The sequence below is a fragment of the Octodon degus genome, unplaced genomic scaffold, assembly GCF_000260255.1.
Source record: "Octodon degus isolate 3935 unplaced genomic scaffold, OctDeg1.0 scaffold00037, whole genome shotgun sequence".
Classification (NCBI taxonomy): domain Eukaryota; kingdom Metazoa; phylum Chordata; class Mammalia; order Rodentia; family Octodontidae; genus Octodon; species Octodon degus.
The window spans coordinates 3,080,402-3,083,228 of NW_004524613.1; the positions used below are offsets into that span (position 1 = coordinate 3,080,402).

Sequence of the window (2,827 nt, forward strand, 5' to 3'; positions counted from 1 at the left end):
CTGGGAGGCCCAGGGAGGGGGGGGGGGGGGGGGAGGCTGGTGCAGGAGGACATGTCTGTTTTGTTTGTCATCCTCCTAGCAGCCCGGGCTGGGAGGCCTGGGTCCCCTTTCTCTGCCTCCCAGGCAGGTGGTCCCTTGGGGAGAGTTCATTATTGGTCTGAGAGGCAGTGAAGAGCTTTGCAAAGTCTCTGCTGCCAGAGGCAGACAGGGTGGGTCAGCGCCGGCCTGAAGAAGGGCCTAAAGTGATTACCTAGGCTGGCAGAACCTGGAGCCCAGATCCAGCACCCAGTTCTGAGTGTGGCCCAGATGGGAAAGGAGGGGCTCTGCCTTGACAGCTGTGCCCACGAGGAGACAGGATGGACAGACTGCCTCTGATGCCCCTCCCTAGGGAAGAGGCTGGACCCCCCCTGGGGGGAGGTAACCAGTGAGCAGCTGCCTGGAGTCAGCCTCTCAGCTCCGGGCAGGAGCGGACGGGGGCTGCTTCCTCAGACCCACGAGGCTGGACAGGGCTCTGTGCTCCCCAGGAGGGATAACCAGGATTAGGGCTGGGGTGGGGCACGGTCTGGGGAAGCCCTGAAGGCAGAGAGGGCACTGACCTAGGCTAGGGGACAGGCCCTGCCAACCATCTGGTGGGTCACTGACCCAGAAAAAACCCAAGGGGCACTGTTCCAAAATGGGGAAAACCGAGGTGGGTACCAAACTGGCAGGGTGGAGAGGGCTGGAAAAGGCGATGACCCAAACACTCCCCATTTGGGAAAGTAGGCTCCGATTCGGCTGGGGGAGGGGTCCCTCACTATCAGAGGAGGGTACAATGACCGAGGTCTCTTGGTTTAGGGGAGAGTACTGACTTCAGCTGGGGAGAGGGTCGCCGACCCGCGCCTTGGGACACTGCCCCAGCCTCCCGCTCCGGGAAGCCGCCCGGGCGCGCCCCTCTGCCCTGCCCCCTGTTCCTGTCCGGCCGGAGGCGGCAGCGGCGCAGATGGGCTGCTGGCGGCCGCAGCGGCAGCGGCGCGGTTATCAGCGCTCCTCGCAGATGGGCCACCCGCCCTCGGCGCTCGCTCGCTCGCGGCGCCCGGCTCCCCGCGGCCTGCAGCCCCGTCCCCTGGGCGCGGGGGGGAGGCGCCTCCGGATCAGCGCCCCGGCTCCAGCCTTCCTCCCTCCCGGCCCCTTCGCCCCGCGGGCCCGGCCGGGCGGCCGCCAGAGGGGGAGGGGGAGGGGACAAGTGCACTTTTCGTAACGACCGAATCAATTGTGTGTGAAGAGCCCGCTCCGGCCGGGGACGGGGCGGCGCGGGGCGGGCGGGCCGGACGGGGGAGGAGCGGAGGGGGAGCGGGGAGCGAACAGGGAGGGAGGCCGGCGCGGGGCGGCCCCGCTCTCGCGCTCCGGCCGGGCGAGGCCGGGGAGGGAGCCGGGTGGGAGCAGAGCGGGGCCGGCCGGGTCGGGCAGGGCCCGGCCGGGGCGGAACGCACTAATGGAGGGTCTTGGCGACTGAAAGTTCAAAGCTCAGCAGCGCCCCGGGAGCGGCCGCCCCCCAGTCCCCACCCTCTGCAGAACAATGAGGTCCCGGCGGGGGAGCCGCGGGGCCCGCGCCGCACGCCCTCTCCAGGGCGCCCCGGGCCGGAGGGGACGCCCCCGCCCGCCCGCCGGCCGCCTCCCTCTCCGCGGCTGCGGTTCCCCGCCCCCTACCCCACGCCACCCCGCCCGGACCGGGCCGCCCCGGGGACGGGGGAGGGGAGGGGATGGATAGGTCAGGCCGCCCCCGTCCCACGGAGGGGGGAGCGCGGGGCCCGGGGGCGCAGGGCGCGCCCCACCCACCGGCGGGAGACTGCTCCTGCGCCAGGCTGCGGCTCCGGCCGCCCCTCCCAGGGCCAGCGCCGGGTGGGGTCGGGGCGACAGTGGCCCGGCTGCCCCCTCCCTTGGCTCTGGGAGGCCCCGCGGACTCCCTGTCCCGGGGCTGCCCCTGCCTCCTCACCCCCGCGGCAACACCCTCACACACACACACACACACACACACACACACACACACACACACGCCGCCTAGCCGGCCCGGGGGCGGGAGCGCGAGGCGCCCGGGACAGGCAGACCCGGAGCGGGCGGGCGGGCGGGGGAAGGCTCGGGCTTCGGAGCAGCCGCCTGCTGGCGGGGGGAGGGGACGGGAGATCGGAACATGCTGGGGTGAGCAGCCCGGGACAGCCCGCCAGCGCGGCCGAGGACCGGGCAGCGGCGCAGAGGGGGCAGGGACGCCCCAAACGCGGTGCGCTGCCGGAGCCGGCCGGCGAACAGGGACGCGTGCGCCCCGGGTGGGCCAGACACACGGACAACCCCGGGAACACGCGTGCGGACACACACCCACACCCACCCCGCCCCCGCCCTCCCGCCCGGAGCCCCGCCGCGGGACTGGCCCGCGCCCGCCGCGCGCGCACTCACCGAGCCCGTCTTGACCGGCACATACACCACTTGGCCCATCTTGGGTTCCCGGCCGCTGCCCAGGCGGAAGCCCTTGGAGCGCACCCAGAACTGGAACTTGCCTTTCTCGCCGGCCGCGGGGCCGCTGCCCGCGCCGGTCCCGCCGCCGCCCTGCAGGACCTCGGCGATCCGCTGGTATTTGCTGCGTGTCACTGTCTTGGTTTTGGCCGAGTCGCCGTAGGTGCGCAGACACCAGTCCCGGAACTGGCGGCCCAGCTCCGAGTCCCCGGGGTTGCGCTCGCGCTCCCAGCCCCCGCGCAGCAGAAGCGTCGGCTTCGGCATCCTCCCGCCGCGCCCGGCGCCCTCGGGAGCCGGCCGGCCACCGGTCAGCCCGGTGGGGGACCTGGCAGGGCCGGGGCGC

General features: G+C 73.0%; 1 protein-coding gene across 2 annotated transcripts in view; it reads right to left on the minus strand.

Moving 5' to 3' along the window:
* The window catches only part of Nol4l (nucleolar protein 4 like), a 122,720-nt gene extending 119,903 nt beyond the window's left edge, over nt 1-2,817 (minus strand). For both annotated transcript variants that reach the window (XR_002821020.1, XM_004630803.2), the window contains exon 1: nt 2,428-2,817. Coding sequence is in view for 1 of the 2 variants with exons in the window: in XM_004630803.2 (XP_004630860.1) it covers nt 2,428-2,748 (321 nt within the window). In the remaining variant the exon portion in view is untranslated. The remainder of the gene's footprint in view (nt 1-2,427) is intronic.
* Nucleotides 2,818-2,827: the final 10 nt, after the last annotated feature.